The sequence below is a fragment of the Lepidochelys olivacea genome (genome assembly GCF_965140295.1).
Source record: "Lepidochelys olivacea isolate rLepOli2 genome assembly, chromosome: 6".
Lineage (NCBI taxonomy): Eukaryota > Metazoa > Chordata > Testudines > Cheloniidae > Lepidochelys > Lepidochelys olivacea.
The window spans coordinates 18228244-18255455 of record NC_140416.1 but is presented as its reverse complement, the minus strand read 5'-3'; the positions used below and the strand labels follow the sequence as shown (position 1 = coordinate 18255455).

At 47.8% G+C, this 27212-nt stretch overlaps 2 protein-coding genes across 2 annotated transcripts in view; one reads left to right on the top strand and one right to left on the bottom strand.

Moving 5' to 3' along the window:
• DEAF1 (DEAF1 transcription factor) overlaps positions 1–3957 on the top strand; it is a 43851-nt gene extending 39894 nt beyond the window's left edge. The window contains exon 13 of the mRNA XM_084630865.1: positions 2971–3957. Coding sequence (XP_084486991.1) covers positions 2971–3075 — 105 coding nt within the window. The 3' untranslated portion in view covers positions 3076–3957. The remainder of the gene's footprint in view (positions 1–2970) is intronic.
• Positions 3958–13329: 9372 nt separating this feature from the next.
• DRD4 (dopamine receptor D4) overlaps positions 13330–27212 on the bottom strand; it is a 32393-nt gene continuing 18510 nt past the window's right edge. Inside the window, exons 2-4 of the mRNA XM_084630014.1 lie at positions 20910–21022; positions 17771–18318; positions 13330–13663 (exon numbers count right to left, since the gene is read on the bottom strand). Of these exons, the coding sequence (XP_084486140.1) occupies positions 13461–13663; positions 17771–18318; positions 20910–21022 (864 nt within the window). The 3' untranslated portion in view covers positions 13330–13460. The remainder of the gene's footprint in view (positions 13664–17770; positions 18319–20909; positions 21023–27212) is intronic.

Here is a 27212-nt window from a genome sequence, read left to right as displayed (position 1 = left end):
CCCGCATTTTTTAGGTTATTCGTGTTTTTTCTGTTTACCATCCCCAGGGTCTGTCACATCTTGTAAGTTTGTCAATCATATTTTTTTAAAAGGCAAATATACAACTGGGACGTATGTGTCCCTATAGCCAGCCTGCCTGCATGTTCCAGTGCTGAGCTGTGGTGGTTGTGACGTCACCAGCAGAGAGCATGCTGGGGCAGTATACCAAACAGACCCTGCCAATCAGAGAGAAGCCACAGTAGAGGTGAGGAAAATGAGACCATTTTCAGTGAAGTTCTTCTGTTTATGTGCATCATTTATCTGTATCGCAGAAACTAAAACTTCCTTTAAAAAGAGATTAAGGGTAGTTAAGTGTGACATCTCTCATCATGCAATCCCTAAAAAAACAAGGAAATAAGTTAACTGTCCCCTAATGCTCACACGACACATTTCCACTGACTCTGACAGACTCTGCATTGTCATTAGGAGTCTCCTTCAAGTGCCAACTGATAAAGGAAACACACCCACACAACACGTTAATCTCCCTCATGGTGTAACACACAACCTTCATTGTAACCTCATGCATGCCCCATGTATACACTGCACACTTAACCTGTGCCTGCGTGTCAATTACATGTTCATTGATGTTGCTACCACCCCTCTGTTTGTAATATTTGGAGAGGGTTTTCTAAGATTGGCAACTCAGCTGTTCAAGGTGAACTCCCAAGGTAAAATAAAAATCCAGGTCAGGCCTGAAACAGGTTCTGACCCCCTCACCAAGTGAATTGTCAGGCACATGAGGCTGTGACGGCTTGCATTTTTCTAATTAAATAAACCTTTTGTTTATTTTTATCCCAAACAGGTCTCTGTTGTGCAAACTGTGGGGAGTGTGTCCCACAATGACCTGCTAAAGGGGTCAGGTTTCACTCCGCCAGGGGTGATGAACCGAAGGGGAGAAGTCTGAGTGTCTGGGAGTTAACAACATAGGGTAGATGGATTTGGGGAGATTCTGGATCAGAAGGGCTGCAAGGCATAGCTAGGCTGGGGGAAGCCAGGATCAGACCTGTATGCTTATAGGCTGGCTGCTGGTGTCAGGGCTCTGACTCATAACAGCATCACACTGAGGCACTCAGGGTGACAGGGCAGGTGGTGATAGAACCCCTCACTGGCCTGAGTGATCCCCAAAATGTCACAGAGGCACAGAAATAAGATTTAATGTGTACCCTGCCCTGGCTCTTCCTGCTTTAACAACTTGCCAGAATACATTGGTCTGTGGTGTTACTGATACCATAGGTAGCATGAGATCTCTGCCATTGGTGATAATACAAATTAATGGATTGTGGCATGGTTTAAGCAAACCAAGAAATAACTCAGGGTTTCCCAGGAGGGAAAAACAAATATGGAAAGGTGTGGTGGTATTGTATGACTTTTAAACCAACCTGGGATAATTTAAGCACTATACCCAGGTGTACAGACACTCTTTTCTTAACCTGTGTATTATACAATTTTAACATTAGCTTTAATAACATTTTTAAATCTTCTGTGCTGTGTGTTCCTCACATCTTGTTTACTGGCACATTTTGGACCTGTTCTTGCCAGAACTTAAAGGTGAACCAAAAATTTAGTTTAGCCAGTTATGTTCTTGGAGCATGTCCTAATTCAGTCCGGTTGGTTGAAGCCAAATGCAGTGAGAACAAACAATTTTTTAAATACTAAACAAATTAATGCTCTTCTTGTATCCTGTTTGCCTGGTTTTGACTTGAATAGTAATTACTGCTGTATTTCCCACTTAGAATGCAATTGTCAAAATAGTCAAAAAATGAATGAATGTTTGCTGCAATATCCTCCTAAAACCTACAAGTCATTTTCTTGAGAGTCTCAGGGCAGCAGTCCCATCAGATTACCTCAATGTAACATACACAACATAACGCAAGCTGTTCACTGTAAAATACTGAACAGTCACGATTTCACTTTCTTACTAGACAATGCAGGTGCCTTCTCCAAACGAACAAAACACCTCGCCCGCTGCTGATGCTGAAAAAATACAGTACAGTAGTTTAATCCAGCTATTTGTAGCTGCAACCCCAAACTCTGTCTTCTCTTGCTGGTATATATTAGACAAGTTCATTTATGATCTGCCTCCTTCCCTTCCTGGTCTGTGATCCCATCACATCTCATGAGCTAAGCAGGGTTGGATTTGATTAATATTTGAATAGGAAACCAGCAGATAAGAGAGGATATTACCAGAGAGGGATATTGGTCAAGGCCAACTGTCCCCTGTTCATAGTGAAACAGTGCCCCAGCACAATGAGAGAAGTGTGCTGTGTTGTTTTTCAGATGAGGGTTACAACCAAGGTCCTCCTCATTTTGTGATAATTAAAACTCCTGCTGTGTTTTTCACAATGGTGGGGTAGCTGACTTGTGTCCTGACTAAATTCCAATTGGGAGAATTGACCTTCTGCCTATTTAAATTCCCTTTGTGATTTCAGTAGGATATTTTATTCCTTATGTCCTCTCCTAAATTGGTATTGTTTTCTGTGCACTGTTAAGCAGTGGCTGAATTTCAGCCCAGTGTCAGGGGAAGCAGTTCCTTAATACGGTTTATAAAGCCTGATAAATATTTACAGATTCTTTGAGGAAACAGACATTCTATAAAAATAAGTTCTCAAGTCCATATCTGGTGCTACTGCTGTTCGCTTTCACGAGATCATACAGGGTACATCTACATAGCAGAAAAGACCAGCAGTGGGGAATCTCGGAGCCCACGTCAGCTGACTTACGCTTGCGTAGCAGAGCTAAACAGAGTAATGTAGAGGCTCTGGCTGGAGCTCAGGCTCTGGCTGGAGCCCAGGCTCTGAAGCCCAAGTTAGTTGATCTGGGCTCTGAGAGTAACTGCCACAGGTTTGATTTTTTTTTTTTTTGCTCTTTAGATATACCTACAGTCTCCTGCCGCTGTCTCTTTTCACATTCTCTCTGCGTGCTCCTTTGCAGGATTGGAAGGATCACCAGCACATGTGCGGTCAGTCAGCCACAGTCACAGTGCAAGCGGATGAGGTGCACGTCACAGACAGTGTCATGGAGAAAGTCTCTGTCTGAAAAATCTACTTCTGAGGTCCCAGAAAAGAACAAGGGAAGGTGCTTGGCTGGATCAGCAAGCTGGATGGGAGCTCGTATTGCTGGATGTCTGGAAACTGAACTCTTCTCTTCAGGGAGCTCGTCTTATGAAGATGCTTGAGCACTGTGACATCATTTGCATTTTGGAGGTCTACACAGAATCTTAGCAAAGGAGACACTAAAGATATGTGATCTGGGAAAAATAACTAGACTTGCTGATCAGGAGGCCACCCTCACTTGAAGGAATTTTGGACTGTGAAGTTAAGCTTGCAAGACTTTGAAACCCCTCCGTTGCAGATTACAATGTTAGAGCCATCTCTCTTGAGGGCCATCTACAGTGGTTGGAGCGAAAGTTAAGATGTGCCAGTGTTCCATTCCACCCCATGCTACCCTACCTCTCATTTGAAAAAACAAATCTTCCTTCATTTGTTTAATTTAATTGTCTTTAAAAACGTACATCATAAACTATATTCTGTCACTAGAAGTCCTTTTTCTGATTCATTTTTTCTTCCAGGGCAAAGTTTTACATATTGGAAATTCTGCATGTGTATATAAACAGAAGATGTCATGTTGTTAAACAAAATACAGTGAAATCATGAAAGCACATATCTGTAACATTCCTTTTACACCAAGTGTGTTTGCCAGAGCACTGTTAAACAGACAGCGTGGACATATTTTGCTCAGCACAGTAAGGTGAAGTTTCATGACGCTGGTGTTTCTCAGCTGCCTTTTTGTGGCAGCCGTCTTGCCAAAATTGGATCTACCTGAGCCAAAGTAAGAGTATAAAATGGTTTCTTTCCTGGCATTAGTGTACTGACATCGGGACTTCACTGCAGCGATTAAAACAAAATGCTGAACCATTAAGTAAGTCTCTACAAAAATGGCTAATTCAATTAAATCCCTTTTAGTGACTTAGACTAGCCAGGCTAAGTGTCCCAGACTCCTGTGTAAGAGTACAGTAACTCCTCACTTAACGTCATCCCGGTTAACGTTTTTCGTTGTTATGTTGTTGATCAGTTAGGAAACATGCTCATTTAAAGTTGCGCAATGCTCCCTTATAACATTGTTTGGCAGCCACCTGCTTTGTCCACTGCTGGCAGGCAGAGCAGCCCGTTGCAGCTAGTGGTGGGGACTTGGAACCAGGGTGGGCCGGCAGCCCCCCTATCAGCTCCCCGCTCCCGTAAGTTCCCTGTGCGGCAGCCACCCAGCAGGCCATCAATTGCCTGCAGTTCAGCTGTCCCTCCCCGCACTGCCATGTGCTGCTCCTGCCTTCTGCCTTGGAGCTGCTTGCTGGGGGGGGGGGGAGAAGAAGGGGGCTAATGTCAGGGTGTCCCCCTCCCCCCTGCTCCTACCCCTGCTTACCCCATCACCATAGAGCGGGGGGGACATGACAGGGCTCAGGACGGAGGGAGCTTGCTGGCAGCAGCTGCTGTCTCAACATGCTGATCTACTTAAAAAGGCAATGTACTTAGAGTGGAGCAGCTTACTTAAAGGGGCAATGCACATCTCTCTCTCTCTCTCTCTCTCTCTCTCTGTCAGCCATGCTGTCTCCCCTCCCTCCATGTGGGCTGCCTTGTAGAGTGTGGGGCTACATTTACAACAATGTTTTAATCCTTGAGGGCTCAGGGGAGTGCTAGATCATCATCTAGCAGTAAGATATTCCCTGGGAAATACCCTCTTCCACCCTCTGACTCCACCACCTCAACCAAGCTTCACAATCATCATTGCTGTATACAGTATTAAATTGTTTGTTTAAAACTTATACTGTGTGTGTATATATATATTTGTCTTTTGTCTGGTGAAAAAAGTTTCCCTAGAACCTAACCACCTCTATTTACATTAATTCTTATGGGGAAATTGGATTCGCTTAATATCGTTTCGCGTAAAGTTGCATTTTTCAGGAGCATAACTACAATGTTAAGCGAGGAGTTACTGTAATACACTGACCTGAGGCTTGCCATCAACCTGTGAAAAATTCTTCCTCAGTGCTTTTTTTGATACAGGCCTGGAACCTTCTACTGATGTGCCTTAGCCATTGTTTCTGTTCATTGAACATGAACTAGTGTCACTCATCATAGAGCTGATGTCCTGGCTTAAAATTTAAGCACAGTCCCAGTCAGTAGACTGATACATGGGCAGAAGTGAGGGGACTGATGCAAGAACTGTTTGGTGAAACTCCATGACCTGTTATGTAGGAGGTCAGATGAGATGATCATAATGGTCCTTTCTGGCTTTATAATCTAGGGACCCTAAAGTTATTGTAATAGTAAACCAGTATTTATTTTAACAAGGTGGAAACTGGTTTGTAATCTCTCATGTTGGGCTCCTGTACTGCTGGTATCACATATGGTCTCTCTTGAGTAAGATTGCTTCTACCAATAACAGTCTCTTGTCTGGAGCTCCAGCTGCTACCAAGAAGAACTGGATGGTTTGGAAGATAGTTGTGATGGAACATGAAGCCCTTTTCCATAGGAGGATGATTGAAATCCAACACAGGTTGGTGGTAATGATTATCAGTCGCTATCTGATGGCTGTCTGGCAGTCTGTGTGAAGAGTTATTGATCTCAATCCAGACCATATTGGGGAAAAGGAAATATTCTGTGACTTCTCATAGGTAATTGGAGCATATTCAGGGTGGCTTGGCTTGTTCCTTTTCATGACCTAAACTATGCTTGGTTCCCATTCTTGGGTTGGTCCCCCATCTGCTTAATAAATGCTAGAAAGCAAAACTTTCTTGAGATACTTCTGAGTTCATCAGAAGCAAAGTTGTGGCTTCAAGTTAGTGTAAAGCTCTTGACAAAGACATTATCTTATTTTGGCAGAATAAACAAAGTGCAACTGTGCCTTGCCACAGCATCTCACACCAGAACACAGAAGAGAGGCCTTAGGTAACAGGAAGATTAGTTTGAAAATAGCACCTTTGAGTGTTAATATTGCAGACTTTACAGGCTCTTCACTTTTAGACTTGAAATAACTATTTTCATGGCTTTTTTTTTTCTCCCCCCGGCCAACCCCCCCTTCCCCTCGTTTTTACCCCTGTCAGGTTCATTATATTGTAAGGGACTTTATGCGCCACCAGAGAGAGAGAGAGAGAGAGAGAAATAGTTTCATACTGCTACTGTTGGAGGGCGAACCATTTCCCACAGCAAGCCTCTGAGTACGACCCCGCTAATAAATTAAAAACACTTTAATCTATTTATAAATGCTGGAGGCAAGCAGGGGTTGGGGTGGAGGTTGACAGCTCATGACCCCCCCCCTCCATGTAATAACCTTGTGACCTCCTGAGGGGGGGGGAAACCGAGGCACAGAATGAGAGACTTGCCCAAGCTAACGTGTATTAGTGGTGAAGCCATAAATAGAATCCAGTGGTGAAATGGAGGCCCTGCTGCAGTCAATGACAAAACTCCCATTGACTTCAATGGGGCCAGGATTTCACCCTTGCTGTTTTCACTCACCCCCATTCCCCTGCTCTAACCTCTTGACTCCACTGTCTCCGCTCTCTTTTTATTATTAAAATATTTTCATATCTCCTGATTCCGACCCCAGTTTCCTGTTTTCCCCTGCCAGACTTCCCACAGCCCTGAGTTTCTTATTTGCAAAATCATTTGAATCAAAAGGCCGGAAACCCCAGTCAAACATCTCCTCTAAACTCAGTGGGAAATAACGCACGGGAGCTGCGAAGCATTTTCTGGAACACTTGTGTCACGGCATGAAGTCTCTCCTGCTGGGATGTTGTGGGGCTGCACACGGATTATGTCAACTGCTGGAATTAGCTGTATATAAAGGCACCTGCCATGTTGGGGGAAACTGACAGGCCCACAATTGTATCGCTCAAATTGCAGAAGGAAAATCTTACTGCCCGGCTTCAGGAGGCGAGGGAATTAATTCTGAGGCCAGTATCGGTGTGCCGGTGCACGGCAAAGTGGGCCCAACTCACCCCTGGGAGAAGTTAATAGAGTCAGAGAATAGCAGGGTTGGAAGGGACCTCAGGAGGTCATCTCCTCCAACCTCCTGCTCAAAGCAGGACCAATCCCCAATTTTTGCCCCAGATCCCTAAAGGATTGAATTCACAACCCTGGGTTTAGCAGGCCAGTGCTCAAACCACTGAGCTATCCCTCCCCCCCAGGGATGGATTTGGCCCACTGTGGCTCAGGAAGCAAGTGTTCTTGTGGTACAGTGAAAGTCTGCAGCCAAAGAGCTGACATGGCCCTTCAGGCCACAGTCAAAGGACTTTGGGGCCCTGCCTGGGGAGCCCTGTGTTGGGAATGTGGATCCATCTTCCTGTTCCCAGCACGAGGGCTAAGACGGGGAGCAGGGGGGAAGAATGTCCTGGGATTCTGTCAGCAGTGATGGGCTTGGGGGACAAGGGAGGGAGTCTGGACAGACTCTGGGACACAGTGGGGAAGGTAGCAGAAAAACATGTCACAGCCCACTCAGAATGCTAGAGCTGGCTCTGCTCAGTGAAGCATTCAGCTCTCCCAGTGCTGCTACAAAGGCCTCCAGCTGCTCAATGTGCATTCGGGGGTGCACCATGCTCTCCCCCTCTGTTGGCCATGCTGGCTGCTTCAGCTGTGTGACAGGAGAAGGAGAAATGAGGCCAAGCTGGTACAGGGAGAGGGCCTGGAGCTCTCTTCCCCCCCACCCAACGGCCAAAGGAGAGCTGCTTCCCTCTCCCAAGAGCTAGGTGAGAGCACCTCCGTTCCTTGTTCACTTTCCAGATCTGCCCCACAGGGGACCCACTCACAGGACAACCACCTGCCAGTGCTATGGTGAGGAAGAGGAGCTGTCTCAGGGAGGGACAGGGACAGGGGAAGCACTGTTGTCAAGGGAGGGGATGGAAGAGTTGCTGGGTATGGGGAGGGAGGGAGGATTTGATGGATAGGGATGGATTTTTGGGGTGGAGCAGATCTTACCCAGGGAAGATCATGTGTATCCCTGGCTGAGGGGGCAAATTGTTAGTGTCTAGCCATAACCTCACTATGATGGCGGTAGTATCTTCAAACCCAGCAAAGACAAAATCCCCATTCCCAGAGCTATTTTTCCATTAGCACCAGCCAGGGAAGCACAGGCCATGGGAGGGACAGGAAGGAGCTGATTTCCAGCTCTCTCTTTACATTGCAAATTTGATGTTTTTCAGTCTGCCTCTCTGGATTGTTCACAGCTTGCGTCATTTTTAAGCACTGTTCTGCTCACTTTTAAAAGTGAGTTGCAAAAATAAGTAAACGGGGCCTTGTGCCCCTTTCCTGTGTGCTGCTTTTGGAGGGCTAAGCAAGCCTGAAAGAGTTCAATGAGGAAAAAGAAAAGTGCTTGCTTTGCACAGTCGAAAACGATTCCCCCATGGCCGAGGGGACGTCTCCAACTTTCCCACTAATGGGAATTTCATGCTACCGCTGCATCAGCTGAACCAGTGCTAGCATTGGTGAAAGTGCGAGACCAGACAAGGCTTTCTGCCTAGTGAATTGCACTTGGGGCGCTCATGAATTCATAGCAGCTTGACGGGGTAGCCTTTGAAAGGGGCTGCTGCTTTTAGTGAGACTTCAAACTTTAATGTCCATTTAACTCCAATGCCTAATTAACACTAGTCTGCATTAAGTGTTCAGTGCTCCTAGCCCCTTCCCTTAGGGTGTGAATGTTCCCAAAGACACTCCAGCAAAGGCAGAGGATACCAGATGTGACAGTCCTGATATGTATATGGCGTAAAAACAAACTTTCCAGGGACTGACCATGTTGGGAGTAAGCCTAGGGTAATCTGTTATAAAAATGAGAGCATTGGTTTATTGCTGAGCCTGGCTCTCCTTGCAAAGCTGCCAGCTAATTAGAAAGGAGCTTCAGCTAGCCTGCAAATTGGCTTTCTTCCACTACTTACCACCCCTATGTGTTTGTCAGGAAGCAGCAGGGTCCCTCTCATCAGAGTTTGCTTAGTATTTCAGGAGATCATTAGAAAGAATGGAACAGTTGAAACTCCAGCTGTGAGAGTTCAGGGGGAAATGAACATCTGGATTCTAATGAAAGTCAAAGCATTTAACAGCTTCATATGCAACAGTCTGATGGCTGTGGTACTGTCGGAATGAAATCCTCTCTCTGTGGCAGGGCAATTCCCCTGTCTCACAGAAGCAGAGCACAAACCTGGATTTGTGCTGGAAATGGCCCACCTGATGATCACTTTAGATAAGCTATTACCAGCAGGACAGTGGGGTGGGAGGAGGTATTGTTTCATATTCTCTGTGTATATATAAAGTCTGCTGCAGTTTCCACGATATGCATCTGAGGAAGTGAGCTGTAGCTCACGAAAGCTTATGCTCAAATAAATTGGTTAGTCTCTAAGGTGCCACAAGTACTCCTTTCCACTTGTATTTTGTTTGTTTGCCCTTTTATGTCATTTTCAGTGCCCAGATCCTAACACTCAGCATTTATAATCTTCACACACACACACTCTCTCCTCTCCCCCCGCCTCCAGTGAGGTAATAAGGATTCTCCCCCTTTCACAGCTAGGGAAGTCAAGGTATAGAGAGGTATCTGTGGTCCAATTTTCAGTGGTGTTGAACACCTGAAGCTCCCATCGAGTTCAAAGGAGAACTTGGGCTGCTTGACACCTCTGACAAATCAGACCACCATAAGGGGTGTGTCAGTGTAAATCAGTGACAGAGCTGGGATGAGAATTGACCTGTTCCTGGCTCCTAACCTTGAGCTCTGTTCGCTAGGTCACAGCTCCCTGCACTAAGTGGGCTGTGTTGAATCTGACCTTGCTCTTTTTCATATGTTTTAAATACATCCTTATCTCCTGTCAGAAACCTTGAGTGATGCTGGAAGACCAGGTGCCAGCTTTTGCCCAGGCTTTAGGCCTCAGCTGAGCATTGATGAATGCATTGCTGGAAACTTGTCTGTTTCACCTCTGTGTTGTATGGTTAAGATGGGGTTTGGATTTGTGACAGTGGGTTTAGACTTTGATATTCTTGTAAATTGCTGCATACATTAATCTCACTCTTTATCACATGCTATAACGTAATATTTAAGTTTTTGCTTTGTAACCATGAACCCAGTCAGGCACAATCGTCTCCTGCCCATCAAAACTAAATGGGCCATTTTGGGACATCACACTCATGAAGAGCGAGGTGCAAAAGGGCTCATCCCATCAGCTTGAATTCTGGAAGAAGGCAATACAAATAACTGACCAGAAAAATGTTCCTCTTTTTTTTTGCTGTTTGGACCCTCACAGAGCTGGAGCTACAAAAGAGAAGCAGGTTTCAGAGCAGCAGCCGTGTTAGTCTGTATTCGCAAAAAGAAAAGGAGGACTTGTGGCACCTTAGAGACTAGAGATCCCCACAGTCAACCTGGGTTAGCCCTAAAAGACATGCAAGGCTGACAGATTACTACAACTCTGTCACCTTTTGGAACCATAGACTAACTCATTTGTGTATATATTAGGGTTGTCGATTAATCACAGTTTTAATTGCACTGTTAAACAATAGAATACCAATTGAAATTTATTAAATATCTTATGTATTTCTACATTTTCAAATATTGATTTCAATTACAGCACAATACAAAGTGTACAGTGCTCACTTAATATAATTTTTATTACAAATATTTGAACTGTAAAAAATAACAAAAGAAATAGTATTTTTCAATTCACTTCATACAAGTACTGTAGTGAAATCTCTTTATCATGAAAGTGCAACTTACAAATGTAGATTTTGTTGTTGTTGTTACGTAAGTGCATTCAAAAATAAAATATAAAACTTTAGAGCCTACAAATCCACTCAGTCCTTTTCAGACAATCGATAAGAGAAACAAGTTTGTTTACATTTACAGGAGATAACGCTGCCCGCATCTTATTTACAATGTCACCTGAAAGTGAGAACAGGCATTCGCATGGCACTTTTGTAGCCGGCTTTACAAGGAAGGTATTTATGTGCCAGATACGCTAAACATTCATATGCCCCTTCATGCTTCGGCCACCATTCCAGAGGACATATCCATGCTGATGATGCTTGTTAAAAAAAAAATGCATTCATTAATTTTGTGACTGAACTCCTTGGAGGAGAATTGTATGTCTCTTGCTCCATGGTTTTACCCGCTTTCTACCATATATTTTGTGTTACGGAAGTCTCGGATGATCATCCAATATATGTTGTTTAAAAACACTTCCACTACAGATTTGACAACACAAAGATGGTTCCGGTAGCAGATTGCTAAAAATAGCTACAGCACTCTACCCAAGGTTTAAAAATCTGAAGGGGACAAGGTGTGGAGCATGCTTTCAAAGAGCAACACTCTGATGCAGAAATTACAGAACCTGAACCACCAAAAATAAAAAAAATCAACCTTCTGTTGGTGGCATCTGACTCAAATATTGAAAATGAACATGCATCGGTCCACACTGCTTTGGATCGTTATGGAGCAGAATCCGTCATCAGTATAGACACATGTCCGCTAGACTGGTGGTTGAAGCGACATATGAATCTTTAGCGCATCTGGCACATAAATAGCTTGCGATGCCGGCTACAACAGTGCCATGCAAATGCTTGTTCTCACTTTCAGGTGACATTGTAAACAAGAAGCAGGCAGTATTACCTCCAGCAAATGTAAAAATAACTTGTTTGGGCAATTGGCTGAATAAGAGGTAGGACTGAGTGGACTTGTAGGCAGTAAAGTTTTACACTGTTTTATTTTTGAATGCAGTTATTTTTTGTACATAATTCTACATTTGTAAGTTCAACTTTCATGATAAAGAAATTGCACTACTGTACTTGTATGAGGTGAATTGAAAAATACTATTGCTTTTGTTTTTTACAGTGCAAATATTTGTAATCAAAAATAAATGTGAGCACTGTACACTTGTATGTGTTGTAATTGAAATCAAAATACTTGAAAATGTATAAAACATCCAAAAATAGTTAAATAAATGGTCTATTATTTAATCATGATTAATTTTTGTAATTGCTTGACAGCCCTAGTATACATGTTTGCCTGCTTTAACCTTGTAATAACTATTATTTATTTTGTTTACAGGACTGGCTATAGGCATTGTCTTGGGTTGGAGTACAATTGAGCTGGGGTTCAGTGATTGGGACTGGGAGTAACCTGACTATTTTGGGGTCTAGCAACCATCTATTACTAAGGCCAGCTCGCCTGGGTAGCAAAATAGACTGGAAAGCACAAGGGGACTGTCTGTGATGCCATAGTAGGACTGCTAAAGTGCTTTAGGAGTTCACACTTGTATCAGGGTTGGTGAAATGTAATTCTAGAACATACAACTAGTTTGGGGTCTTTGCCCTGCTTCTTGGCAGTCTGCCCTGAAATAGGCATGAGACTCTGTGACTGCATGGATAGATGCTGGCTGCAACAAAGCAGATAATGTGGCTAAGAATCTGCCTTGGAGGCCTGTCACAGTGGGGCTGGAGGGCCCCACTGTAGCAGCGAGCCAGAGGGGCCAGGATTTCTCCAGTGGAGCAGTAACTCCCTCTTGAGGGGGGGGTAGCATGTGCCCTGCTCTGCACTTGGCCATCTTCATGCCTGGCACAGCAGGGGCAATAACTACACTCCCCAGGGAAAGCCTCGACTAGCCCAGGCCAGGGGAGCAAGGACTGCTCAGCCAGAATGGGTCCATCATCAGGGTTTAAAATATTTTCTCCTGTGTTCTTCACTTAACACATGAACCTGCGCTTTCAAATATTCTCCACTATTTCCCTGATCAGTACATATTAATCCCCACTGAGTCACACTGCAGCAGTGCCAATAGGGGGGCACCTAGCTGTTAGTAGTTAAACTCACACCTCCTTCCCTGTACAGTAGGTCACCTGGTCAGTTTACAGTGAGCGCCATGGGACCAGTGCCCTTTAACATCTATCCAACAGGATGCTGGGGTAGCCCTCAAAGTAAAGGGGGAGTAAGACTAAATTAGACTCCTCTCAATTGTCTTTCCACAAGGGTATGGAGAGGCACCATGTGACAGTCTCACACCTTCCTCTGAAGTATCGGGCATTGGCTAATGGAAGAACCAGAACAACAGACCATAGGTCACTTTGGCTGTTACAGTCTCTCTCTTTTGGCACCTTCCAGATCTTAACACTGCAAACTGATCAGAGGTCCAATTTTTATTCCTGCATATTAAGAAGTGCATCAGGCCATGGGTACTATACTCCATGGACAATTCCTCCCAGGATTGGGGCAGGCTGTTGTGCTTTCAACATGAGAACCTTTCCCCATGCATGGAAAAAGTGTAAAACACAGGAATGTAGCAAGAAATCAAACTTTAATGAGCTATACAAAAAAACAAACAAACAAAAAAACCTAACACAGTGTCATCTTTACTGCTTGCTGTGCCTTGTGCTTTAGTTCCTCCCTGACTCCAGCAGGCACCAACCTTAGCAGAAGACATGCAAAGCTTTGCGGAAGAATTTCCTGAACTCTGTGTTGAAGATGGTGTAGATGATGGGGTTAAGGGCACTGTTGATGTAGCCCAGCCACGTGACAATGCTAATGACCTGACTGGGGATCGTGCAGGATTTGCACAGGGCTCTTGTTATGTGTACTACAAAGAAGGGTGTCCAGCAGAAGAGGAAAGCGCCTGTGAAAGAGAACAGACAGCAAAGTCAAACACTGCACACGAGTACCATGGGGGGGGAGGGGGGAAGAGGAGAAATGCTACAGGTAGATTGTGGGTTGACAGGTGAGGCTGTGTAACCCAGTGGGGCAAGTCACTTCCTTTCTCTGTGAAATACCCTCCTGCTATTTGTGTCTTGAGAGGAACTGTCTTTTACAACATGTCTGTACAATGTGGTCTAGGCATTACTGTCCAATACATATTACAGACTGTGCCCTCTAGGCTAGGTATAGTATCAATACAGACAACACAGCAGGTGAGCCAACAGCCAAAGAGCCTGAGACTGTATTGTGATATCAGAGAATTGCCATGCAACTGTCTGGCTTAGTGGGCTAAAGAAGGGGTTACAGCGATGGACAGAGATATATACACAGAGACACAAATGGAGGAAGTGGGAACCAGGACAGGCATTAAGCAACCTCTCTAGCCGTCTCTTCCTGCATCATTACAGACACAGATCAAGTGTGGTGCCAGCATCAAACTGCACATCAAGAGGAGGGGATACCAATCAATCACCTAGAACAGGGGCTCTCAATCTTTTCCATTGCAGGATTGTCAAGACCCACTGACCTTTTCATGACCCCAAATTGAGAACCCATAGCCTAGAGAAAAACAAGTATCAGGATATTAGGTTAAACCTTGTTGATACAGGGTGGGTATAACTGTTGCCTTTCATTCAGGATGTACGTGATTGAAATACTCTCCAACCCCAAACCACAGGCAGATGCACCAGAGCAGAAGCCCCTTCTCCAGACACACACACCCTGCTTGTCCCATCTGTTCTCAGTCACTCTAGGCTCTCTGTGCTACCATCCATTGGAGGTAGGGTAGTTTAAATTCATAACCGTGTGGCAGATGCTCAGATCCTACAGAGGCCACAAAAGCACTTAGGTCGGTTTCCCCTAGCAAAGGTCACGTGAAGTGCCAGCTTCCAAGTTTCCTACACTAAAAATCCTCATCTGACCTGCTGACCCACTGGCTTGGTTTGGATTGCAGCCATCCATGCTCTACCCTTTCCTCAAGTTGTAGATTCAGACCCATTAGCCCATCCAGCTGGCCCTCCTTCAGCTCAGGTTTTGCATAGTTGAGAAACAAAAAACTACCCTGAGTCATGCTTTGCTAATCAAAGAGCCTGTAATGTCAGGTTTGTTACAGTTAACTGGAGTCTTAAGCTGGTTTCCTTATCACTGTAAAACATTTCAGGATCCGAGACACACAATCTGGCTCGGCTTGGGGCTCTGGCAGTTCTCAGGGGCCTGGCTTTGCTGCTTGGAAGGCCTAAAAAGTCAACATTCTCTCCTAGTGCTCTTGAATCAGTGAGAGATTAACAACAGTGACTTCCTGAGCATGCAGAACAGAAGGGGGGTGGGGGAACCCCACGGCCTTTGCGGCCCTTTGACACACCCATAATGAGGGTCTCAGTGCTGTTGTACATGGATCAATTATAAGAACAGCTGGCCTTCCTGGAAAACCACTTCAAGAACAAACTGACCCCCCACCCTCTAGACCAGGGGTGAGCAAACTGTGGGCCACATCCGGCCCATCAGCCCATTTAATCTGGCCCTCAGGTCCAGCCGGGGAGCAGGGTCAGAAGCTTGTCCCACTTTGTGCAGGTCCCAGGAAGCAGCCAGCATGACCCCCGTAGTACGTGGAGGTGTGGCCAGGTGGCTCTGTGCGCTGTCCCATCCACAGGCACCGCCCCCGCAGCTCCCTTTGGCCATGGTTCCTGGCCAATGGCAGCTGCAGAGGTGGAACCTGCAGACGGGGCAGTGCGCAGAGCCGCCTGGCCTCGCCTTGGAGCTGGACGGGGGACATCCTTCCAGGAGCTGCTTGCGGTAAGCGCCGCCCGAAGCCTGCACCCTGAGCCCCACCCCTTGCACTCCAATCCCCTGCCACAGCCCTGATCCTCCCTCCGGCCCTCCAAACCCCTTGATCCCAGCCCAGAGTCCCCTCTTGTACCCCAAGCCCCTCATCCCCAGCCCCCCCAAAAAAACGCACCCCCAGCCAGAGCCCTCATCCCTCAGAGCCCCAGCAACCTGCCCCATCCCTGATCTCCCTCCCACCCTCTGAACCCACTGGTCCCAGCCTGGAGCCCCCTCATCCCCAGCCCCACCCCACATTCCTGCAGCGGATTTCACAACTATGGAGGTCAATCAGAGCGCAGTAATGGATGGACTGAACAGAGACACTGATTTATGGCTTATTACAACAATCTGTAACCCATTAACCCCCTCTTTTTGTCCTCTGACTGCAAAGGTGTTAATGGGCCACTCTACCCTGAATGGGCCCTTACAATATGTGCCAACTACTTATGCTAAACAATTTGTCCCACTTGTGTTTTGCTGTGATGCTGGGAATTCCCCTTTCTCAGACCTGAAGAAGAGCTCTGGGTAAGCTCAAAAACTTGTCTTTCTCACCAACAGAAGCTGGTCCAATAAAATATAGTGTTTCTCTATGCCTTCAGCTATCAGATTAAAGAGCTGTAAAGGTTTTAGGATAAGCATTATCATTAGCCATAAGAGAGGACAGCATGGATTGCCATATGGGAGTATGAGTATTTTCAGACAGGGGAGATGAGATAAGATTACCCCTGGTCAGAGCAGCTTTGCTTCCCTCACTTAGTGCATTGCAGGTCACAGCAGATGAGCCAGGATGGCCAGAGAATCATTTCTAGTTCTAGGTGCTCAATTAGTCATGATGATCCATCAAACCTGTGAAACTGCAGGGCTAAATCATAGCTCTTCCCTGCATCCCACACAGGGGGCAGCACAAGAAGCTGACTTGGCCTCTTTCACCCTCACTTTGGTGGGGGTGGGGGGAGGAGGAGTGCCCTGCACCTGGCAAAGCATACCTTCCCCTGGCATGTGCATGGGGGCAGGAGGGTGGTAATGGAGCCCTTGGCTCCACCTATTCCTCACCCAGCCCTGCCCACTCCCCCCACCCCCACCTGCCCAGGAGAGGATGTAGCAGCTCCATAGAGACTACCTCTGTCCTGCAGTGCAAGTAGCTGCGGTGGGAAAGCATGGGGTCACCTTACATCCCTGGACCATCTGCCCACGCCACGCTAGGACCTGGTCCTCAGTTGCACTTCGAAGTGCAGCTACTTAGCAAAACTAAATTATCCAAACCTCTAGGCCTTTTCCTGAGGCTTTCAGTACTGCTCACTTCCAGACAGGCTAGAAATACCTCACAGACAGTCCATCCTACCAAGGCCAACGAGTCATCATGCATTAGAGACTAAACCTCACCAGTTGCTTCTGCCCATTGAAGCCTGCGTGCTTATTTAAATGCAAGCTCACTTTCTGGAGCACAGTGCTGCAGCCAGGCTTGGGAATCGCAGGGACCCTGTCCTATCTGTAGCCAGCTGCCTGGGATGGACAATCACCTACCATGTGCTGATGATCATGGGATCCTTGCATTAAACAAAAGGATTCAAATACTCCCATCTTTGCTGCTTAGGGAAGCATTTCTGTCCATCACCCGTGAGCAAACAGATCTCACCCTAGCCCTTTGGGCATGAGATCAGAGAACTGGTGACATGTTTCTTCCTCCCAGTACAGCATCCAGTATTCTCACCATGCTGGGAGTGCTGCACTAAGGGTATATGGGGACCATTCTTCCTTGCCAGTCTTGCACCCAAGGAGAACACTGCAGAGCTGGAAGGGAAGAGTCTGGAGGCATCCCCACTGGTATGAATCACGCTGAAGTATTAAGCATGACGGCAAGACTGAAACACCAGGCAAGATCTTAGTCCAGGGGTTCCTGAGACAGTCAAATGCTAATCCTGGCTAGGGGGTGGGTGGGAAGAAGGCTAGCGGTGCCCTGTTATAATAGAAGAGCCCACCTGGGGCCAGATTTTCGACTGCACTCAGGACCAGATTTACAGGGGCTTAAAAAAGCCCACAACGGGAGGCAGATTTTCAAGACAGCACCTGAATTAGAGGCCAATTTTTAAACACAGACAGTTCCCAATGGACCAAGCCTTTCCGAAAATCCCAGCCCCAGTGTCACCCCCCCTCCCCCCTGCACTCCACTGCTCTAGCATCCACGTAATGAGGACCATCCACTCACCGACCACAACCGGCAGCACCTTCATAGCCTTCCTCTCCCGGCCATTGATCTTGGCCTGTTTGTGTCCCGGGTGGGAGTACTTGAGGTGAGGGTAGGAGACAGTCTGGATGCCACTGTTCATCATGTACCCCCTGGGGAAAGAGCACTCAGAGCGGTCACACAGACTGCGCTCCTGCAGCTTGATCTCAGCCTGCTTCCTCTCCATGACGGGAGGTGGGCAGCACAGCTTCCTGCCGCCCACATACATGCTGCTCTTCAGCTTGGCCTTCCTGGCCTCCTCCCAGCGCTTGAGTCCCTGGAACATGGCACAGTAGAGGACCAGCATGACCGGACAGGGGATGAAGAAGGAGCAGATGGAGGAGTAGACAATGTAGTTGTTGTCCTCCAGCTGACACAAGGTGGGGTCCCTGTCTGGGACGTCGTTGAGGCCGAAGATGACCGGGGATGCCACGGCGAAAGCAAAGATCCAAGTGGTGGAGATGAGGATCAGCTGCCGCAGGTCGATCTGCTGCCGGCTGTAGTTCAGCGGGATGGAAACGGCGATGAACCTGTGACACAGAGAAAACAGGGTCAAGGCTGGTAGCATGGAGCTGCCCTGATCTGGGAGCGTGGTGCCAGCAGAGTGTGTCCTCTTCTCTCACAGATCACTGGGTGAGTTACCTGGGCAATGACTCTGACAGTAAATGGAGCCGTCAGTGCTCTCTCACACCTAACCCTGGATCAGGCTGAGATCCTGCTGCTGGCTGGGACCCTTTCTTCCCCTGCAGAGCGCCATCGGACCATTAGGCCACATCTGCCATAAGGCCATTCCCAGCAGTATCGCTACATTGATGTACCCAAATCCTCACCACCCACACGGCACCGGCACAAAGTGGAACAGCAGCTCAGAGCCAGCTGCACCAGCGTTAGCCCCCCATGGCACCTGTGTTGTGTGGCACAATAGGGGTTTGTGCCGCTGTCTCTACATCCATGGTGTAACACTGGTGTGAATTCCCTTAACATAAGCAGAACTTTAGCTTCTCTTCAGGACAGGACAAATCTCATCTCATCCCTGGGTGAGATTCTATGACTTGTGCCATGCAGGAGCTCAGGCTGATTGGTCACCCAATGGTCCCTTCTGGCCTTAACATCTATTACTCCTGCCATGTTTGGGGGCCATGTTTGGTGGCCAAAGGATGGGAGGGAGGGCGAAGTCCAGCCATTTGTTTGCGTGACATTCACTGCTTTGTTCTAGGGAAGCTGCTCCCTTGGTTCTTCTCTGACCCCGCTTCGACACCCGTCTCCTTCACCACCCCCATTCTCCATCTAGGGATGCTCAGTTCCTTCCCAGGCTGTCGCTCCCTCTAGCAGACTGGCCGCTGAAGCCCTGTGTGGTGGCATGGCCTCTCCCCTCATCATTCCCAAGAATATGGTGCATCATACCCACAAGTGCCACTCAGTGCATGAGCTCCTGATCTCACTGCCACCTCCCAACCCCCACCTGGTATTTATTTGCCACCCAGCATGGCAGAAGGAAGAGAACAGCACGGTTCCCTGACAACAGGAAAGAGGCACTTTCTCAGCTGCCTTCCCCTCACCCTAATCATTACTAACAGTTCCCACACATTGCCGCTTACTCCCCTAGAGAGAGGGTGGCCATATCATTCCCAGGTTGGGTCTCCAGTGTAATACACGCCCACCCACACCATCGGCTTTCTACAGAACGTCTTGCCTGTGTGCCCCACCACCACCTGGGATTTTGGCATTCACCTCACCAAGACTCACCTCCCTCAATATAAAGCCTCTGCAGCAGGGAGGGGATAGTGCATTTTACCGTAGGTCACCGAGCATGTGCCAGATGGCAGCGGCCGGGTTATTAATGTGGATCAGTCAGTTCTGAGCTAGCAAAGCTTCTCCTTTCCTCACCTCGGGTTCCAGACAGCTGCTGTCACTTGATTTCAGGAGGCAGATGATGTATGTGCAATAACCCATGGTGTTTAAGACACTGACCATGGATTAATAGTCACAGCTTGCAATGGTGATGTAGCGAATGTACCCTCTGACAGAGTTATTAATCCTCCGTTAATAGGTTCTCAACTCTTATTTTGCTGACATGCCATAGCCGGCCTATTGAAATGTAAATGAAATGAGCGCCTGGGGCTGTAATTAAATCTTTTAGGGAGCTATTCTTGTTACAGGCGCACTCCCAGGAGGAGGTCAGGCTGGTGTTTGGCGCACTGGGACCACAGAGAAAAGAGGGAGCTGAGCTCTGCAAAGGGCGCCCTATGACTAAGTGATCACTTCCCAGCTGTTTCTTACTCATCCCTTCACTGGCCCAGCTAACGTATTTCTGTTCAGGAATCCACCACCACCTCCGAATCCCCGGGAAGAAGAGCCTCCCTGAACAATAAACAGCCTTTTGTGATGCCGCTGCCACCCAAATCATCCCGACCTGCTATGCTGGGTTCTGCTCTGCTTATTTCAAAGTGATAGGAAGACCACCACCACGGAGGCTTGCCACCAAGGAACAGGTGACCTCTGCACGTGGTGTGGGGCATAGCAGCTCTCCCAGCCTCAGAAACAAAGAAGGCATTCAACAGCTGTGTGAAGCGTGTTTGGTCTGAATCCAGCCTCTGATTGGACTGGGGTCTACACCACACCCACTGGCCATCCAAGCAGAGAGGCCAGGACTGAATGGGCCCTGAGACTTAACGCTCCGCTTGCCTCAGCTTGGTCCTCTGTGCTGGGAATTAGGGCAGAACTCTGGAATCCAAGGGGCCGAAGGCTTATTCTAGACATAATTCACTCTCTCAAGTCAAACCCAACAAGGGACAGCTCTCAGCAGCCCAGTTTCTGCCTTTGGCATCACTATTAACTGCTCCCAGGCTGCTTGGAAAGATGAGGGAGCAAATCTCCACCAAAACTGGGGCTGGAGATGGAGGAAATCGATTCAGTCCAAGAGGGATTTCCCTAGGGGGAACAGGGCTAGGGATTCCCTGCATGGGAATGAGGAAAGCCCCAGCCCATCTGACCTCAGCACCGCTTCAATGCAGAAGGCAGGTGGGGAAACATCCCTTCAATGATTTCCCAGGGGAAGGGCTGTAAAGCCCAGACAACAGACAAGCTCGGATGGGCTAAGTAGCCGAGGGGGGGTGCTTACCGATCCACGCTGATAGCACAGAGGTTGAAGATAGAGGCGGTGCACAGCATCACATCCATGGTCATCAGTGCATCACACAGACCTGTGCTCAAGGCCCACACTCCTCCCTGGAACTGAAGGCAAAGAGAGAGGGGGAGTCAGTGCATGTCAGACCCTGACGCTGCACAGGGCTTTGCAGGTCATTACGGGTACACAGACTTGCACTCCTCACTAAAAACAGCTGTGCAGATATTGCAACGCGGGCAGCAGCATGAGCTGGCCACCCCAGCTCAGATTCAGGGGGCCGGATTGGCTCAGGCTTATGTGATTAGTAGGGAATCTGTGCACCCTGGAACTGTAAGGATCACTTCAACGTGTTTTAATAGGGGATCCTAGACACATTCACAAGGTCTGGCATTGTCCTAGGGGGAAAGAAAACAAAAAAGGCTTAAAATCAGGTAATCCCTGCTCCGGCCTAGCTATAATCCCCCACTGAGATGAAGTCCATGCAGGTGTCTTATTCACACGTTGTCGATCACAGCTTTGTTATCCCTTAATTTTTAGCCTGGCTGGAGGTTCAGGCTCGGGTAAGGTTAATCATAGAATCATAGAATATCTGGGTTGGAAGGGACCTCAGGAGGTCATCTAGTCCAACCCCCTGCTCAAAGCAGGACCAATCCCCAACTAAATCATCCCAGCCAGGGCTTTGTCAAGCCTGACCTTAAAAACTTCTCAGGAAGAAGATTCTACCACCTCCCTAGGTAACGCATTCCAGTGTTTCACCACCCTCCTAGTGAAGAAGTTTTTCCTAATATCCAACCTAAACCTCCCCCACTGCAACTTGAGACCATTACTCCTTGTCCTGTCCTCTTCTACCACTGAGAATAGTCTAGAACCATCCTCTCTGGAACCACCTCTCAGGTAGTTGAAAGCAGCTATCAAATCCCCCCTCATTCTTCTCTTCTGCAGACTAAACAATCCCAGTTCCCTCAGCCTCTCCTCATAAGTCATGTGTTCCAGACCCCTAATCATTTTTGTTGCTCTTCGCTGGACTCTCTCCAATTTATCCACATCCTTCTTGTAGTGTGGGGCCCAAAACTGGACACAGTACTCCAGATGAGGCCTCACCAATGTCGAATAGAGGGGAACGATCACATCCCTCGATCTGCTCGCTATGCCCCTACTTATACATCCCAAAATGCCATTGGCCTTCTTGGCAACAAGGGCACACTGCTGACTCATATCCAGCTTCTCGTCCACTGTCACCCCTAGGTCCTTTTCCGCAGAACTGCTTCCTAGCCATTCGGTCCCTAGTCTGTAGCGGTGCATTGGGTTCTTCCATCCTAAGTGCAGGACCCTGCACTTATCCTTATTGAACCTCATCAGATTTCTTTTGGCCCAATTCTCCAATTTGTCTAGGTCCCTCTGTATCCTATCCCTGCCCTCCAGCGTATCAACCACTCCTCCCAGTTTAGTATCATCTGCAAATTTGCTGAGAGTGCAATCCACACCATCCTCCAGATCATTTATGAAGATATTGAACAAAACCGGCCCCAGGACCGACCCCTGGGGCACTCCACTTGACACCGGCTGCCAACTAGACATGGAGCCATTGATCACTACCCGTTGAGCCCGACAACCTAGCAAACTTTCTACCCACCTTATAGTGCATTCATCCAGCCCGTACTTCTTTAACTTGCTGCCAAGAATACTGTGGGAGACTGTGTCAAAAGCTTTGCTAAAGTCAAGAAACGATACATCCACTGCTTTCCCTTCATCCACAGAACCAGTAATCTCATAGAAAGTGATTAGATTAGTCAGGCATGACCTTCCCTTGGTGAATCCATGCTGACTGTTCCTGATCACTTTCCTCTCAAGTAAGTGCTTCAGGATTGATTCCTTTAGGACCTGCTCCATGATTTTTCCGGGGACTGAGGTGAGGCTGACTGGCCTGTAGTTCCCAGGATCCTCCTCGTTCCCTTTTTTAAAGATTGGCACTACATTAGCCTTTTTCCAGTCATCATAGAATATCAGAGTTGGAAGGGACCTCAGGAGATCATCTAGTCCAACCCCCTGCTCAAAGCAGGCACAATCAACATTTTTTTTTGTTCCAGATCCCTAAATGGCCCCCTCAAGGATTGAACTCACAACCCTGGGTTTAGCAGGCCAATGCTTAAACCACTGAGCTATCCCCAGTCATCTGGGACTTCCCCCGTTCGCCATGAGTTTTCAAAGATAATGGCCAATGGCTCTGCAATCACAGCCGCCAATTCCTTTAGCACTCTCGGATGCAACTCGTCCGGCCCCATAGATTTGTGCACGTCCAGCTTTTCTAAATAGTCCCTAACCACCTCTTTCTCCACAGAGGGCTGGCCATCTACTCCCCATGTTGTGATGTTGTAATGTTTCCACCCAAAGCACCACCCAGCAGAACTGGGATACAATAGAACCACTGCTGACTGGAGTGGGGGGAAACCCACCCGAAAGTCATTTTTCCATCAGGGTCCATAACCACCACCCCTGAGCCCTCGGAACAAACAGGTAACTGATTAATCCGAGATGGGTTCCCTAGTTAATTCACAGATCCTGAACCCCCAAAAGTGATTCCTCTTTCACTTGGTCTAAGTATGAATGCCCCATTTGCAAATAATTATGCAGATAATTTACTACTCGTTACTACACAATTATTTTACCCTGCCACACTAGGTAACAAGCAAACCCTCTGGGAGTATGCTAAAACGGCTCCAGTTTTACAGGATATCTCTTGGTGTGATCACAGCCACCAGGCCTAGAGCAGGGCAGGGGAAAAGTGCCAGCAGCAATTTTCGTTCCAGAACTTCACCACATTTGTTTATCACAGATTGCTGGAGTATAAACTTTGCAGACTATATACCCCACAATGGACCTTCCCCAGTGGTTGAATTGATCAGGTTGTGGAAAGCATTTATGGAAAATGAGTCCATTCTGAACCCTGCAGAAAGGGGAAAAAAACATTTTGAATTTCTTTATGAAATAATTTTCCTGGTTTTCAACCAGCTTTAAGGAGCCAGCTGACAATCAGCTACATGGATGGGTGGGCTTGATAGAAAGGAGACATTCAAGGAACTTCGGCCCAGCCTTGAGCTAATAAAAATGCTTGCATGGACATGAGCAGTGCAGAAGGGACTTGGCTCTGTAATGGACTGATGAAGGTGGAGTTTCAGGGTTACAATGGATAACACATTACTAGGAATAATACCCTTCCTTTGCAATGCAAATTCTCTAGTCTCAGAGTTGGTTTACGCTAGCAACTTACAAGGGTATAACTATTTCATATCCATAACTATGTTATACCAACCTAACTCCCCACGTAGACAGCGCTGTGGCAATGGGAGGGCTTCTCCCATAACATAGCTACCGCCTCTCGGGAGGTGGAGTACCTGCACGGATGGGAGCCCCACCGGTGTAGGCAGCATCTTCACTGAAGTGCTGCGCAGCTGTTTTAAGTGTAGACAAGCCCTCAGCTTTTGGTAAAGTTAACAGTCAGCTAACAGAAGCAATGTCCCATCACATACAAAATACTAAGAAGGTTAGCAAACAACATTTGTGATGTCAAATAGTATGGATCATAATATGGTTTTAAATTGAGAGGTTCTGTCATTTATGAGGCTCTTTTGACCTTTCTGCAATAAAAGTATTGGGTGAGTTCTCTTTCTGTTTAAACAATAGCTTTAAATCTAATCTCAGCATCAGGGTCACTTGGCAATTCAGTCTTGTATTTCTTATCTTATCACAGGCTGTATGTTTTGCGGGGGGGGGGGGGGGGGGGAGTGGTTAAATCTTCTGAAGCCATATAAAACAGATGGCATTTTGGATGGATTTGGAAACCCCCCACCCCACAAAGGTGACATGGCATGCTAGCATCGCGCCCTAGAATAAACCAGATGTTTGAGGCATACACACATCTTCACATTGCATCTGCTCCTCTCTCTCAGGGGGCCAGGTTATTTTGACCAGTGATCCCTCACTTAGTTTTGCCTGGAGATATGGGGCCTGATTCTGATCTCACTGACCAGTATAAGGGTCTGATCCAATGCCACTGAAATATATCGAAAAGACTCCCATTGTTTTCAAGAGGTTTTGGATGAAGCCCTAAATCAGGAGTAACTCCACTAAGGTTGACAGCATTACACCCATCTGAGACCAGAATCAGGACTGCAATCTCCAGAAGTTTCCTGCTCTCCATGATTGTTATTTGCTTCCAGTAGTGCACCCATGTGTGCTAGGTGCTGTACAAACCTAAAGCAAAGCACAGTCCCTGCTCAATTTTCATCCTCACCTGGGGACATTTATGCTTTCAGATGCAGTCAAAAATCTGCAAGCTAGTCCCCACAGGCCCTGAGCCTGAGTGCCGACTGAAGTCTGGAAGTCCATATTGACTGCATGGCTAACATCAGTACAGAGGCTGAATATTTGGTCCCCAATTATCTCCCCATACAACACCTAATTACCCACTCAGTAACCTTTGAGTGTCCTAGTTGCACTTCCCATTGCAGGTGAGCCAATAGCATTCTGAGCCCCAAGTGCAGCTGAAGAAGTGGAGGATGTGAGCTGAAAACAGCACAGAGCTACACAGATCTCACAGAGCGCTGTTAATTATGACATTTGCTAGGGCACTATTGCTCGTCCGCTTATTGTACTGCGGAAACATCCCATCGCCGAGCTGAAGAGTCACAGTCACTCTCTTACACAGCCCTGGTGCAGTGGCTGCCCGAATATCTCATTCAGTTACTGCATTAGCAGGAAGATATTGATGGAACTAGAGGGAGTTGAGAAAATAGCAACAAAAATGATCGTGGGCGCTGAAGAGATAGAGATAGTGATAGTGTCTGGGGGAAGATAAAGACAGCTAAATATTTTTAAGGAAAGAGCTAAACATTTAGAGTCTGGCTAAGAGGCAACACCGTTGAGACATGCTAAGAATCTGTATGTGCCTGAGAGATGAAGAGGAGTTCTTTAGCAGGATACACGAGGGTAGAACTAGGGGCAATGGAATGATGCTCAGAAAGGAAGTAATTTAAACTGAATATCAGGAACAGCTTCTGGGCACCGAGATATTTTAGCCTGCGGAACGGTTTCCCAAGGCAAGTGGCAGAGACTCCATTGCTTGGGATAGGTGAACAAAGTATGCAGCATCGGGAACTAGGGCATAGCACCATCCTGGGGACAGTGCAGGTATCTCAAGGGAGGGAGGCTAGAGAGTGACTTGCATCAGGTTAGGCCGGGGTGGGCAAAGTACGGCCCATGGGCCGGATCTGGCCCATCGGGCCTTTGGATCTGGCCTGCGGAATTGCCACTCCCGCACTGCTCCAGGCCCTGTGCCGCTCCCAGAAGTGGCCAGCACCACATCCCTGTGGCCCCTGGGGGAGGGGGAGCAGAGGGCCCCGCACGCTGCCCTTGCCTGCAGGCACTGCCCCCCACAGCTCCCATTGGCCGGGAACGGCGAACTGCGGCCAATGGGAGCTTCGGGGGAGGTATCCACAGGCCGCAGGGATGTGGTGCTGGCCGCTTCCGGGAGCAGCGTAGGGTCAGGGCAGGCAGGGAGCCTGCCTGAGGTCCACTGCACACTGCTGCCACCCTGGAGCCGCTCCAGCTAAGCAGCGCCAGGCCGGAGCCCGCACCCCAAACCCCTCCTGCATCCCAACCCCCTGCTCTGAGCCCCCTGCTGCACCTCTCACCTCTCCTGCACCCCAACCCCCTGCCGCACCCCTCCTGCACCCCAACCCCCTTCCCTGAGCCCCCTCCCACACTCCTCCCTGCACCCCTGCCCTGAGCCCGCTCCTGCACTCCATACCCCCTCTTGCACCCCAACCCCGTTCCCTGAGCCCCCTCGTATACCTCGCACCGCTCCTCTGCCCCAACCCCTTGCCCTGAGCCCCTTCCTGCACACCATACCCCCTCCCATGCCCCAGCCCTACATGCAATTTCTCCATCCAGATGTGGCCCTCAGGCCAAAAAGTTTGCCCACCCCTGGGTTAGATGCTCTCTCAGTAAGACCAGGCCTCATCCCTTATGTCGTTGGCGGGGTTGTTAAAGAAAACCATTTCACTGAAACCTGAGGCTCCCAGGTTCCTCGGGAATATCACAGGAACAATCTGGCAGAGAGACAGGCTGGGTGAGCCAATAGGCCTCTTTCAGCTCTAGCTTCAATTATTGTGACTGAGCCCTGCACAGCTGTGCAAGGAAGTAAGGGGGCATAAGGTTCCTCCTGCTGTGTGATTGTGCAGGGCTTCCCCAGATCAGGGGCCCTGGGGCAGGCAGGCAGAGCAGCTGCTTCATGTCCGA